Source organism: Rhipicephalus sanguineus, chromosome 4 (genome assembly GCF_013339695.2).
Source record: "Rhipicephalus sanguineus isolate Rsan-2018 chromosome 4, BIME_Rsan_1.4, whole genome shotgun sequence".
NCBI classification, from domain to species: domain Eukaryota; kingdom Metazoa; phylum Arthropoda; class Arachnida; order Ixodida; family Ixodidae; genus Rhipicephalus; species Rhipicephalus sanguineus.
In genome coordinates this window covers 146772706-146786245 of record NC_051179.1, presented here as the reverse complement: position 1 = coordinate 146786245, position 13540 = coordinate 146772706, and the positions used below count along the sequence as shown (strand labels likewise).

The following is a 13540-nucleotide window of genomic DNA, read 5'->3' as shown; positions in this document are numbered from 1 at the left end:
CTGTCCCGTTACCTTCTGCTACCATAGGTATTCAAGGTCAAAAATGGGGAGCCGACAGATGGATACACGGAGTGGCATAGGTTTCAAACGGGTTATACTAGCCATTACCAACATATTATACTAGCCATCACCAACAGATTCAAACAGATTATACTAGCCATCACATGAAACATGTTAAACAGGGCATTTTCAGGAGCCAGGCAACAAGGTCACGTCGCATATGCGTAGAAGATGAGGATTACGTAAACAGACTTACTACCCTAAAAGAAACACTACAAAAGAGAAGCCACCCAAACGCGTTCCTTCATAAGGCTTACATGGACGCACTAAAACTAGACCGCACTGACACACTCAAACCACGCCCTAAAACCACAACAACGCCTCTTCTGACTACAAAATTTTCAAACGCACTTGCGAACATAAACAACACCCTCACAAAATACTACCCGATTCTAACAACCAACCAGAAACTTAAAAAAATCTTCCCCGAACCGCCTAAGATTGCCTACAGATGCAACGCCAATTTTAAAGATATGCTCGTGCATGCAAAACTCGCAACAAGAACTACACCAACATCTGGACTCTGTGGGCGTTCTAGATGTTCTACCTGCAAACATATACAGCCAGCCACCAACGTAAAAAGCACAGCATCCCATTACCTTCACAAGGTAACATCGAACTTCACCTGCACCTCAAACAACCTGATCTACTGCATTGAATGTACCACCTGTAAAAACAGTACATAGGCGAAACTGAACAACCAATTCAGGTAAGATTGAACGGCCACCGCACAGACACAAAGCACAACTTACCAAAAGCAGGAGCCAGCCACTTCAATCAACAAGACCACAATTTCGATCAAGCCAAACTTTACATTCTAAAACAAATTTCCGGTCACCACGTGAGAGGAAATACATGGATTCGTATTTGATACACAAATTTCAATCCCTACACCCATCAGGAATAAATCTAGCACGGGATAATTGGGAATCACAAAAAGCCATAGCATCATTTCTATAATACTAGGAGATATAAAGTACGCTCAGCTTTCAAAAAACCTTAACCTATTCGCAAAATAAATCCCGACCAGCTCCCATAATACACTCTCAATATTCATTTTTAAAATCTCGTAATCTTGCATGTGTAAATGTGCAGATATGTGTGTATATATTATACTCCTAAGATGTTTTCATGTTCTAGTGACTTCGAACCACGGTTCCCTTCCCCTTTCCGCGCTTCTAGAGACCACTCCTGCACAGCATTTTCACAGCCCTCGCCTTCTCGGGAAATTGCTGCGTTTTCTTATTCCGATTGTTCCCGATCCGGCCGTCCCTCCTTTTTTTTTTCTTTTTTTTTTCCTTAGTTGACGGCGGCCCAACTTTTGAAGACGATGCATATGTCAGCCAATGACTTCGCCCATTAAGCACGAGGCTTTCAGGCACCCATTTCAATATCACTTAAAGTACACAGGCGGACCTTTAACATACGCCACCATCTTCTGCAGCTCTTTGTGATGGCTGCACTCGCCCTCTCGCGTTGTTGTACCCCGCCTTTTTTTTATTTGCGCTTCTTGTCTTTTTGTTCTTTTTCTTTCTTCTTACAGCTCCATTTAACTCTGCAAACGGCAGACCCGAACGTGGTTGCAAACTTGCTTGAAATGTGGCAATGGCTACACTCCTCTGCTTTCGAGTTTCTCTCTTTCCAGCAGAAATTACCAACAGCAACAGACGCGCCACCGCTTGACATGACGTCAGCACTAACCCCCTTGAAACTAACACGCCAGGTATGAGAAGGCGCCTTTGACAAAGATAGGTCCCCTATCGAAACGTCGGCCAGCCTGCTCTGAGGCACTTTCCTGCTGTTGAAACCTATCCCACTCCATAGGTATTCATGAAATTTGGTAATAGGTTCCCCCGTTGCTTGTCACCGCGCATGTGGTGTAACGGTCCCTACTGTTCTTTCGAGCAGCATCAACATACAGTACGTGCGAGTTTTTCTGCCCGTGCCTGCAATGTTTATGTGTAAGTTCGTGTGAGGGTCCAAAAATTTAGTAGAAAATATATAGCAAACTGCGTAATTGCCCGACCTGCCCGTCTACTGCGTCCACGTCGTTCTTTTGCGTCGTGTGAGTAAAAAAAAAAAAGAAAGACCATGCGCGCGCGTGCTCGTCCTTGCGCCTTTCGCGCTGGCAGTAGCACAGCAGGGCCATGATTAAACGTAAGACCAAGCGCCTCCTCCTCCATAGGAGGCGTTGGTGAGAATCATGGTCCACACCGTACCTACCTGGATTGCCCTGCCGGTGGCAGGGCCTAGAATGAGGGGAGAAGCGATCGCTTCCCGCCAGGTCCAGGCCCATTTTAGTTGCTTCTGCTTCGACTGTGCGTTCTTGCGTTGCTCTCGTATTCTGGAAACTCCGCTGCACGGTGTCCATACGTCGCGTCGTGTGCTCAGAGCTTCATTCCACATCACTATGTGTCCGGGTAGACTTTCACCTTTACAATCTCGAAAGTTCTAAGCATCTTCCAAATTTTGAAACTAAGAATGAAGAAACGCCCCATTTAAAATCTGAAGAATACGGAGAGTGTGAGGCAGGTCATAGATATGATAAGCTGAAACACAGTGTTTTCTGCCATGATTTCTTAATACTTTCAGAGACAATGAATGCGACAGTAACTAAGGCGACCTGTGGTAGTATGTACAATCTTTATTTTGCCTTCATGCTTGGGGTGTAAACGATGGAGCAAAATTCAGCGTGCTTCCTTTATTGGAATTAATGAGGCGTTAGTGCTATAATTACTTATTTAGCAGCGAGAGTTCGTCTAATGTGAAACTGTATGGTATAGACGCTGTATCTATGCCTTTATAGTGACATCGGGCAAAAGCAATGTGAACCGTTTTTTTTTTCGAAGAGCGTGAATCAAGAAAACGGTTTAACTCAGAGACACCGAACGCTTTCAGCACGAAGGGTTGTCGGGACTTTATTTTCATCCTTTGGAGAAGCTTGGTTACACGGGCAATGCCACGGAAGGCCACGTTCTGGGCTTCTCAAGCAGTCTGCAAGGCATCCAGAACTTTGGGGGCACCCGAGATGCTGGATAAAAGGAGAAATCCACCATCGATGGGCATCGTGATTCCCGTGACAAACGCTGCGTCATCGGACGCCAGGAAGGCGATGGAGCGGGCAACTTCCTCCGGCGTGCCTATTCGTCCAAGGGCGTGTTTATCGTTGGCAACATTCTCCAGGCCCTGGGAGGAAACAGTTGATAAAAGAAAAGCCTGAAACTCCAACATTCGCGGGTGGTTACATTGAGCGCTTTAGGCAATAGCGAAATGCAGGTCATGCATTACAGATAAGGAACTGCAGTCAGACTTGCTTAGTGGTTTAAATGCCCAAGCAGAATCTTTGAATGCTTTTCTGTTCACGAAACTGCGGCCGCAGTTTAATACAGGGAGAGAACTTGCCCTACACTCTTAATCATGTCCTGCTTGAAGTTGCAGTTTATAGCCCGGAAACGAGACGAAAAATCTAACGCCTATAGACTGTTTGTTTAGCCGGCACAACCTGTAGCCGGCGTCGCCCGTAGCCGTCCCGCGGCGTAGTAGTTTTCTCAGCGGCTCATATAATAGGCGGGACTCAAATAGGCCGGAGATTTTTCGTCTCCAATCCCGGCTAGTTACGAGGCCGGCTATGGAGATCTCCTCGTTCCGCGTGAGCCTAGCTACGGTGTGTCCCAACTACGGCACGTCCTAGCTATAGGCGGTGTATGGAGCGGCGAAACAAAAAATTGATTTTAAGCCACCTTTTAAGCTCTAATCGGGGATTCGGAGGCTTAGACACATATCGTATGATATACATAATCCATATACACGTATTACACTCAGAAGTAAACCACAGAAAAATTCACAACAAACACTCGCGGATTCGAACTTGCGAACACTCGATCAGCAAGCGCGTACGCTAACCACTACACCACATCACGCCGCGGCGACGAACGAGAGCATGGGCACAAGAACACCACGTACTATGTTGACGCCGGCAACTACAATCTCGCGAACACCAAGGCAGTAGCCACAGTCGTGGACCACACATTCAAAGAACGTACCAGTGCTTCCGTGCGGTGCCACAACATCACTGAGGCTGAAGAAACGGCCATCGCGCTCGCTCTCGCCATCGGTTACAGACATCAACGACCGCTCACTGTTCTGACGGACTCTCAAGCGGCTTGCCGCAAATTATCCTAAAGGGCGCATCAGCCAACCCGCCCTCAATATCCTCCTGAACGCTACAGACACTGGCGAGCATTCCAGTACGCACACACCCCGGATTTGGCATCGGATCATATGGACCCCGGGTCACATGGGGCTGGAGGGAAACCAGGCAGCGGATAGGGTAGCTCGAGGGTATGCGAGCCGAGCACCTTTCAACTCCGCTTCTGAGGAGCCCGTCCCCGTCCCTTGCGACTACTCGGCCATCCTAACCATTACAGAGGACTCAGACAAACTTACCTCCCTACCACATCGAACATTAAAATAAGAAGAATCGGTCAGCTGGAGGTAAATTCAAACCGGCACGTTTCCAAATTTGCACACCCTCAGTAAAATGCATCCTACTGCATACTCTTCTTACTGCACATGGTGCCCAGCAAAAGCTACTCTGTACCACGTTACGTGGGCATGCCAGGCCATTACAGCCTTACCCCCGATACAAAATCCCACAGCGGAGCGATGGGAACAGCTGCTGGCCAGCGAGAACCTGGATGATCAGCTGAGTCTAATTGACCGGGCCGGTAGAGCGGCTGCTGCGAGCGGAGCCCTGGACTGAGCGCCCCCCCCACCGCAAGTCAAGAACCTTCGCATATCCGGAGCTTCTCCGCAGAAATTCTGTCAATAAATGTTTTCACCACCACAGCGTTGTAAAAGAACGGGGGTTTATATGTACCAATAGGTCGCTACACACTGGCTTATTAGTGCAGTGGAGATCGTTATAATACATGCAGCGTTCAGTGATACGTAAGGAGACATTTTTTAAATGACATTCGTGAGAATATATACGGGATCACTCAAGTTATTGTTCGGAGCATGCTTGAAGCGAATTTGCGTGTTTGGTATAAAAGGTAAAACTGTTCCGCATATATTTGGCACTGGCACCTCAGTGACATTTAAGGAATCTTAGCGTTCATAATACCCCAGTTCTATTCAAGTAAGCCGCCAGCCTGTTGCCTTTCATGGATTGAACGAGTTTTCAACGTCAAGATTCGCTTGCCGTGGGACGTGAGCTCGGAATTCATCCGTGCCAAGCGCACAGCGACGTAGCCGTAGCAACGACGTAGCAACGACGGAGATTAGCCGTGTTCTAGGTAACGTCGCTGGCCGCTTCACCGCCGACGGTTACCGGGCCGGTAGCCGATATCGTCACTAAGCCTATTCAGTTTCTTTCGAAGCCGTAGTCGACGGTGCTTCAGAACAAAGCGCTCACGCTCATATGTCAGGATCTTTTACTTCTTACCGTTGTTGGCTCGACCCTCTCCGCGTAATAATTACACACTGAGATGAACATGCGCTGATAACCGTGGTATTGTCGGCAATATGTATAATATGCGAACACGCTCGAGCAGGTGGGGTGTGCCGCGCACGCACTGCAGATGAACTTCACTTGTAAAGGAACTCATCTTGGGTCTAAACGTTGGATAGTGCACGTCGCTTCCCCTCAAACGAATGACACTATTCCCGCAGATTATTATTTTTGCTTCAACAGAAAGTGCGGCCCACGTTTCGGTCGACCATGGAAGCGAGGAGGTAGAGCTGACTGCATGCAGCTTCGCGGTCGCTCGGCGGACTGCGCCGCGGAAGAAGTGCCTCTCACATGCGCTTACTTTGGACGACACTCGCGCGACAGACGTGACTCGTGAAGTGGGCTGTCCACGCTAAAGACATGGCGGCTCGGTATTCGCCGTTGTCTGACACGCAGTGCGCAGGCGGGAATTGGCTGCTAACATGAACAGGATCTTATATCCGGCAGTAGTTATCGCCGAAATATTTGCGACGTTCTGCTACGACTCCATCAGTGGCCATATTTTTTAGAACATCTCGATTCATGCCGGTATAGCGGTCCCGCCGCGCAAGTTAAATCACCTCATACTCGTCTCAATGCGGAGAATTCGCTAAACTCACACTGGATGATACAATATTTTTCACATAAGTTCACTAGAATATTTTCTGGAAGCGCGAGTCCATGCAATGTACTATACGCAGTAATTGTGCGAAAGGCACCTTCATGGGCATGCATTGCCTAACTCTATACAAGTATCACCTTTCAATAAATTTTTGGCATATGTCGCAGCGATTAATACGGCGGTACACGCAAAATTGGCGAGCTACATCCACACAGCTGCATTTGCATGCGCACGCGACTGTTAGTTTGTTGTGCTATAGAGTGCATGGGATAGCCTTCTGGGATTTTTTTCACGTGTACACGCACTTAATTTTTTTATGTGCGGATTACTGAGAGGTGTTGCGCACACCAGAGATCCAGAACGTAGTATAGTGGTGCATTAATAGAAAATGAATTTGACACCATCGAGTAATAGGCTCTAGTGTTGCAGAGCTATGCGCAGATGCTAAAAGACAACGTATGGTCTATGAAGGATGCAAGTTTTGGTGCAAGCTGGATTTTTTAGTTTCTTTTATTGCGCACATACAAAACGGTTTCGCCTCAGTGTGGCAGGCGTCACGAGGAACCTAAACTGCTAAACTATGATATATTATCCCAAGAAAGTTAACGTAGAGTGGCCATTTGTCCAACATGAGGGTGTTTGACGATTTCTGAACTTTTTAGGCCAATGAAGCGATGTTATTACGAGGTACACCCACCGGCGTACGCACTTCGCGCTGGCACATACGTACGTTCCAGAGGACGGTAATTTAAGTATGCAAATATTGTTTTCCAGACTTAGGCACTGCTTAACATGGATTTAGGAGAAAAGCGTGAACGGTTTTGCGAAATCTAGAAACCTCGTGGGAGCTCTATTGCTCGCACTTGATTTCGACAGCATGCCGTTGCTTTTAATAGACATTAAATTAGATATGTACATTTCACGGCAAACGATTCGCGCATTTGTCCAAGGAAGCATTTTGTTTTTCATCATTACCAGCCTATTTTATGTCCACTTGAGGACGAAGGTCTCTTCACTAATCCCCCACTGATCCTATCCAGCGTCTTCATTACTATTTTTTGTGTTTGTGGCATGCAAAAGAACCAAGAAAGCAGTCAGGTTGCGGTATCCCTAATGCGGACTCCCTTGACATCAAATGGCACGCCGTGTAGTGGTTGATTGTTGGCTAAGGCTAATAAAGTTTTAGAATTGTGTACGCAGACGTTGCGTTGGCTGGGCACGTACGCTATACTGTATTCGGAAAGTAACGTGCGTATACCAGTGTCTAGTCTTTGACAGATGCGCAGTGGCAACAAACACGAGAAATTGTGCACACGAAGCTCTGGGTACCGAGTTTTATTAGTGCCTAATTTTAACCACTTGGGATTTTTTTAACGTGAACCGACTACATCACATAGGAGAGTTTTTACGCTCATTTTCCCCTTGATGGTTGCCTAGAGTAACCACTACAAGTAACTTGGAAGCTATAAGCATGAAGTGTGTTTAGACATGCGTATAAAACTTCGCATTCTTTTTTTTTTTTTCAGTAGCGGCGGTTAAAGCATGGATGCACCATGTTCCTCGTAAATGTATTGTTCAGCGGAATCATTTTCGTTGAGAATGACTTGACTGGCCCTATCAGCTTCATAGTTCAACAGTACCTGCTGTGTCTAGCGTGTATAAGCATGCGAGAAACAGGTACTCACGTGTAAAAATAAGCATTTATAGTAAAAAAATACAAACAGCACTAAAAGCAATGATCAGCGCTGAAGGAAACGATAAACGTGACATCCGATATTCTGGTGCTTTTGATCATTTCTTTCGATCGTTTCAATGTTTCTTCAGCAGCTTCCCACCGGCAAAACACCTGGGAAACAACTGGGTATTTCTCATTGCACTCTGCACAAGACGAAGCATTGAGCATACCCAGTTGGGTACGTAAGGACCTTAATATAGTACATTGTCAAGCACAAATTTCTCTAGAACTGTGCCAACCGAACGTTTCAAATTCTCTTGCACTTGATCGCAGTAGAAATGCTTGTTGTCGTACTCTCTCCAAAACTCCGGGGTCAGGCGATGGGCGGGCTGCTGGCATGTCATCCTGACGAAAAAAAAAAGCAAGAAGACACATTCGACGTTATGTTCTTAGATCACCTGCCCTTTTCGCCCATCACAAAAAGCTTCTACTTGGGAAGCGGTTGTTCTCATTTTGTTGTACACCTTGTCGAATTTTGTTTAAACAGATAGTGTCACAGAAGTTGGAAATTACAAAAGTGTTTTCAGAAGCTGCTAACGAAGCTTTCTTATAGTATTTTAAGTTTTAACCATAAACTTACCACAGTTATGAAAGAAAGCTTAGCATCAGTTCCTCAGAAATACTCGTCGACCTCCACGAAATAAATACATGCGGGCATTGAACGTCTGACCGAAGATGACTGACTTTGTTGAGCTTCTCTATGAAACTTCCAGTTTTTTTAGAAATGAAGCTCTGTTTCGAATGTCGGCTGCAAGTGAAAACCAGAGCACAGTCGCAGTTTGATGAGAATCACGTACAACGAAAGCTGTTTTACAATAGACTCGCGATTCATTCGTTAAGTAAATAAGATTTTTAGATGGGAGTGAAACGCAAGAAAAAGGAAAATGAATAAAAACACAAGAAGAAAGATTGTATGCTCAGTTACGGCATTGTAAACAACACCACGGCCGGTGTTGCTGCTGCTGCTGCTGCTGCTGGAGACCCTGCAAGGTGCGAGCTCCTGGCCAGTTGCTCGATAAAACTGCGCCTGGCTTTTGTGTCAGAAGGTTCTGTCACCTGCAAAGGTATTCAAATTCTGTGTATACTATCACGAGGATGAAACACAATTATATCCCTTATTACGACTGTTGTACGAATTTCACTTCTCTGTAATAACATTAACAATGATCAATCCAACATAAATATTAAGCTGCCAACGAAAACAACAATACTTTTATACAACCACGGTTATATATCGCTGTTGCATCGCATGAAATGATGGATGAGAGAACAAAAATGTCATCAACTAGCTAACGTCTAAATTATACGACGCATTACTTTACCTTCATCGAGATCAGCAATTTGCACAGGCACCACAGCTAGTGCATGATGCACTGATGTACTTGTTCACACTTGACTTGGCACTGCATAAGACCAATGGGCAAATGTGACCCGAAACCACAGAAATCAGTGAAGGGGCAGAATAAATACGCAAATGTATTCATGAGCATGAATGAGGCTGGCTTTAAAACTTGTTAGAAATTAGCCAGCAAAACGCGTTTTAAAGACTGTCGCTATTCTGAAAGTCAAATTGCAGATATTTCCTACTAAAAACAAGAGATGCCGCTAGTCGTATCAATGAGCGCCTGATCCAATGAAACGGTACTAACGTCTTCGGTACTCGTAAGTGCAGTTTTATTACTTTTTGAGTGGGGGAAAACTTTTCCGCTTCCCAAAGGTAAAAAAAAAAAGAAATGTAAATGCGAAGTATAACGACCTACCATGAAAGGACGTCCTATCATCATTCAACTGCTAGCAAAAATATGCTTCGTTTGATTGCCGCATTGTATCATTGACCATAAATGCAGAGGACAGTTACTAGCCGAAAGATAAGAAGCCATGCGAGAGCTAAAATTACACAGCTTGTCAAGCAACACGAATTGATTATCTCAGTGAAACCTGTCAAGAGCGACGAAAGCCTCTGAACTGTACAATAGTTCACAATAAATGCGATCAGCACGACAACACGTGCGCGACTATAGAGACGGATCACGATTACAACAAAGATAAGTACTCGTGTACCCGTATAGTTACTTGTACGCATACTCGTATAGTTATTTCAAAAGCCGGCAATAGAATATTCTGGCAGCTCAATACCAGCATTCATATATATCAGCGCAAGCATGCAACAGTGTGAACGCTAACAGCACGAGCATATATGTGAAGAAAGAAGAACACTCACCCAGGCGGGTACGATGCGCCGGGCTGTGTCCGCAGTGTGCGCACCAGCGAGACAGAAATGGCGCGAAAGCGTCGTGTAATCCTGCGTCAACTGATTGCGTGTAGCCATGGCACGTGCAAGGGGATGTCGCTATGTCCTCGCAACACTCCCTTAATATTGAGATAAGAGAATTTCTCCATGGCGGCCGAGTACCGGCTCACGCGGCACGCTCAACAAACCACACCAACCTATTAAACATCCGCCGCTGTCGTGGAATGCACTAAAACTAACCACTCGCGCCAAAAACGCAACCCCCTTCCCGTCGCACAATATCTTCGAACTCTCGCTTTTACCTCCTTCCTTTCTTTTCTCTGCGCAAAAAACAGCAGAAGCGGAGTGCAATGGAGAGTGTTGCAGCCCCTATTCTCTCTCACGCACGCAAGAGAGAGCGCGTAGTTAGCTTCATGCGTACACCTCCTCGCAGTATAGCTCGCCTTTGCGGCTGACGCTGTCGGCGCATGCGTATACACCGACGCTTGCGCCGACATGCTATAACACACGGGAGCATACGCTGATCGGTAGCCAGGATTCTCACTTACGCGGCCCACACCGACGCGCTACTAATACTGCAGGCCGTCTATAAGGCGGCGGTGAAGGGTGCACGTTTTTTATATACGCTTGTCACGGCTAACTCCTGTTCAAAGGCCTACTATAGCCGGGAGTTTTCCTGAGTTTTGAAGCGTCCCGCTTACAGGGCATGAGTTAGCCAGGACTTGATTAAGAGTGTACGGAAGCCACTGTCAACGCGCGTTGACAGTGCCTTGGCACTGGCACTAGCACTGACAGTTACAGTGGCACTGTCAAACCCACGCGCACGCGCTCTGCGCTCGCCTGAATGCTGTGCCGGTTCGAGGCAATGGTTTACCTTGCACCAAACCACAATTATTCAACTACCACACACACTTCACCTGACATACAATGCGGTTGTTGCATACGCGTGTGAAATACTTAGTTCCCCGTATTTTTTAAGATATCAAAGCTGCGATGAATCTAGTCATGGCGACGCAGCAATATTAGCATACCTGCCAAGTCTCCCGGATTACCCGGGAGACTCCCGGATTTTGAACGTTTCTCCCGGTTGTACGGGTCATAGGAAAATCTGGAAATCCAGTTTTGCCCCGCGTGTCCAGTGCTTTGTCTGGCCACATGAGCAAAGTTGTCTGGCCACGTCTAGTCACATCCTAAATGTGTTATAGGTTATATCAGCCGTTACTATTTCGTAGATGATGCGTTTGTGTGCACACAAAATCTTGCCCGACGAAATAACTGGTAAGCAAGCGACGACAGGCCTCGCACGCGGAGCGATGTTATCGCATGTGCCCTTCGCGCGACGGTGACGGCCGGGTCGTTTCATCTCTGCTTCAACCGCGTTCGTCCCTAGCGCTAGCGCGCTTTGACTCGCACGTGAAACAGACGATGCGGAAGCGATGTTATCGGTTTAGACTCCATACAGATCAGCGGCGACCGCAACATCCCGCTGAGAGTGTCCATATAATTGCTATCGCAGTACCCCCCCCCCCCCCCCCCGTTGAGTAGATCTCCCGGATTCCGTTTCTCCAAACTTGGCAGGTATGTATTAGCTGTATATGTTGCAACGCGGTTCCTTACCTCAGACACTGCGGCACGAGAGTATTTATGATGGAGGCGCAGAATATTTTCTTGGACTTGTGACAGTGCGCAAGCCATACAAACCCACCAACTCGCAAACCGAAGTCTCACAGTGAGAGTTGAGCCAGCGCCGATCGCGCTATTTGCAGTTAGGCCGTCTACGCCGCGGGAGTTTGACACGGCCGCATTAGGGAAAAAAAGAAAGTCTCTGCATACATCTTTTTACACTTTATAAAAGCTAACTTCACTCTGCTGCAGCCCACCTCACAGAGCTTCGGAGCTTCGGCAACGCTTCAAATCGGGAATGGCGAAGCTCACGCAAGGTAACGTCCCGTGTGCCGCGTCTAGGTAAAGTCTAGTGTCTAACCTATCCTAAACTCCCAGTTTGTAACCACGTTATGTTCATTTCCTACATGCAACATGGACTACACCATGTTACGGGGACATTGCACGAGCGAAAGTGTGTCGCACTTTACATTGTGCAGCGTCGCAAGTGCGTTCGGGTATCTCCACTCTTCGCGCTGGACGCACCTCCACAAATCACACAACGTGTGTTAATTTTACTGCTTAGACAGACTACGGTTGCACTGCGTGATGCAACGAATTTCTTCATGAAGACTGCACAGGGGAGACTTCATTAACTGAAACGGAGCCGTGTTCTACTAGAGTAGAGAAAATAAGCACATATATTTACAAATACAGCTCTGTTGCGCTTTTGATTTATTATTGCGATAGCAATTATATGAACAGTCTCGACGGGTTTCTGCCGTCGCCGTTGCCGTCACCGTCATGTCCCTCCCGTATAAAGTCCAAATTGATAAAATCCCCCCGCGCAGCGTATGTTCTATCGCGGGTTCTACCGCGCGAGCGGGGGCGACGAATGTGCCCGAAACACAGATCAAACGAGCGGGCCCATTTCCGTCGCTCGGAGGGTGCATGCGATAACATCACCCCACTCGGGAGACCTGCCGTCGAAGCAGACAGGAAACGCCCCACCGTCTTTAACGACCATGAAAAGACGCGAGGGAGGCGGGGGTGTCACGCGAGGAGCAACTTTGAACTTTGAATCTAGGGGCGTGGTCGCTGACGCGCGCGCTATCTCGACAGCCATCACAACGGGCGGATCGTTCACCCTTCTACGCGCTGCGCTCTCAACGCGAAGTCGTTATGCGGAGAGCATCTCTCCCGCGAGCGGCCGTCTTCTCTTACGCCAGCGTTTTGTGGTTACGCGAGGTCGGATAAAAAACTGTTATCTGCCAGCCTCACTTCGTATAACACAACAATTTGCTGCTATCACATTCACTGCTTCGCCCTTGCGGTGAAACTGTGACTTTTTCACAACGTGACAAAGGGCGAAATACCCAAAAAGTTATCAAACTGAGGAAACAGTAACACCCATATTCCGTTCATAGTTTACTAAAATTACTTATTTCAATGTGATGTCTATGTTTGAGGACATCACACTGTTGAGCCACAAATTTACACCAAACAAAGCACGAATGCTATGACTGAAAGAGGAGCAGAGATAAACTTTCATTGGAAAAATGTCTCAGAAAACTGAAATATATGAGCGACATCTTGCTAGCATAGGAAAACTCTCTGCAAGGCCAGTACATGAAGGGTGGAAACTATTGTAAAAGAAGCAAACTTTGAAGTACGATATATAAATAAAAAAGAATTAGCTTAGTTGACATTAAGTCAATGAAAACAGAAAAAAAAACGCTTTTGTTAACGACAGCAAACTAGGGAACTTTGCAAGGAAAC

General features: G+C 46.7%; 1 protein-coding gene across 1 annotated transcript; it reads right to left on the bottom strand.

The window, feature by feature from the left end:
• Positions 1-3045: 3045 nt before the first annotated feature.
• Positions 3046-4185, bottom strand: LOC119391699 (3-oxoacyl-[acyl-carrier-protein] reductase FabG-like). Its single transcript, XM_037659358.1, has 2 exons — positions 4024-4185; positions 3046-3246 (listed from the first exon to the last, which is right to left on the bottom strand). The coding sequence occupies exons 1-2, from the start codon at positions 4183-4185 to the stop codon at positions 3046-3048; spliced, it is 363 nt and encodes a 120-aa protein (XP_037515286.1).
• Between the last annotated feature and the right edge of the window lie 9355 nt (positions 4186-13540).

What these genes read in the sequence shown, in the direction of transcription:
- LOC119391699 (XM_037659358.1), bottom strand. Translation starts at nt 4,185, where the DNA reads ATGTCTGTAACCGATGGCGAGAGCGAGCGCGATGGCCGTTTCTTCAGC. An exon ending in TAGTTGCCGGCGTCAACATA is followed by an intron (nt 3,247 to 4,023) that starts GTACGTGGTGTT and finishes GTTTCCTCCCAG; the next exon opens with GGCCTGGAGAATGTTGCCAA.